The sequence below is a fragment of the Octopus bimaculoides genome, chromosome 1 (assembly GCF_001194135.2).
Source record: "Octopus bimaculoides isolate UCB-OBI-ISO-001 chromosome 1, ASM119413v2, whole genome shotgun sequence".
NCBI classification, from domain to species: Eukaryota; Metazoa; Mollusca; class Cephalopoda; order Octopoda; family Octopodidae; genus Octopus; species Octopus bimaculoides.
This window is the reverse complement of record NC_068981.1, coordinates 173477929-173479254: the sequence shown is the minus strand read 5'-3', so window position 1 is coordinate 173479254 and position 1326 is coordinate 173477929. Positions and strand designations below refer to the sequence as shown.

Below are 1326 nucleotides of genomic sequence, written 5' to 3'. Positions count from 1 at the left end.
ATATATGTATGTATGTATGTATATATGTGTGTGTGTGTGCCTTTGTGTTTGTGCTTGTCCCTCCATCACAGCTTGACAACCAGTGTTGGTGTATTTACATCCCCGTAACTTAGTGGTTTGGCAAAAGAGCCCAATAGAATAAATACTAAGCTTAAAAAACAAAAGTCCTGAGGACAATTTGTTTGACTAAAACCCCTTCAAGACGGTGCTCCAGCATGGCCACAGTCAAATGACTTAAACAAATAAAATAATAAAAGAATTTGTAATACTTACATGAATATCAGAATTATATGTAACATGTTTGTTTATGCAATTTATAATTTTTATTTATTTTAGGCTCGTGGACTTTTGCACCAGTTTCGAAAAATTCCTAAGATTCCTTGTACTCTGCATGGACTTTGCTCTCTTTGTGGTACTGGAATGTGGGACAGTGGTCATGTACCTATTGTTGAATGCATTGGTAATCATAGTGATGATGAAGAAAGCTGTCCTTATAACAGTGCACCTTCAACTCCTATTTGTTCCTTAGATTATAACTAACCAAAAGCAGACAGGCAAAATAATTTATTGGCAGCTGACTGGCGAAAATGCCGACAAATTTACTTAATTTATTTAATTGTTAAACTGTGGTTATGAACAGCATGTATTCTTTATGCTTAAAAACTTCTGCGGAGAATGTTTTACTTTTCCTCCTGGATTCTTTCTTTTTATCTTTTTTTAAATCCATTGATCTGTCTCAAAATAACTTTCTTCTTCACTTTTCATTTTGTCATAAATTTATTGATGTCTTCATTCATATAAAGGTGCTGCAAATTAAAGAGAATTACACATTCTTTCTAACTCCCATTTATTGTTTTATCTAAACAGTCTCCTTGTCTTCTTTTGACCATTCAGCAGTAAGATACAATGCTCTTTCTTTTTAAATGAATTACTTCAGATGCAAAATTAATGACAGAATTTATTAAATTTAATGGAGAAGCCAAAACTATTAAAAACAGACAAACAATGGGAAGAAAAATTCCATAAACAGGCACAGGCATGGCTGTGTGCTAAGAAGCTTGCTTCCCGACCTCATGGTTCCAGGTTCAGTCCTACTGTGTGGCACCTTGGACAAATGTCTTTTACTGACCAAAGCCTTGTGAGTGAATTTAGTAGACAGAAACTAAGAAACTAAACAAGGTGGCGAGGTGGCAGAAATGTTAGCACGCCGGGCGAAATACTTAGCAGTACTTCGTCTGCTGCTACGTTCTGAGTTCAAATTCTGCCAAGGTCGACTTTGCCTTTCATCCTTTCGGGTTCAATTAAATAAGTACCAGTTATGCACTG

General features: G+C 35.5%; 1 protein-coding gene across 3 annotated transcripts in view; it reads left to right on the top strand.

Moving 5' to 3' along the window:
- LOC106867662 (TBC1 domain family member 16) overlaps positions 1-833 on the top strand; it is a 92610-nt gene extending 91777 nt beyond the window's left edge. For all 3 annotated transcript variants that reach the window (XM_052972759.1, XM_014912596.2, XM_052972762.1), the window contains one exon: positions 337-833. In XM_052972759.1, coding sequence (XP_052828719.1) covers positions 337-540 — 204 coding nt within the window. In that variant the 3' untranslated portion in view covers positions 541-833. The remainder of the gene's footprint in view (positions 1-336) is intronic.
- The last annotated feature ends 493 nt before the right edge of the window (positions 834-1326 follow it).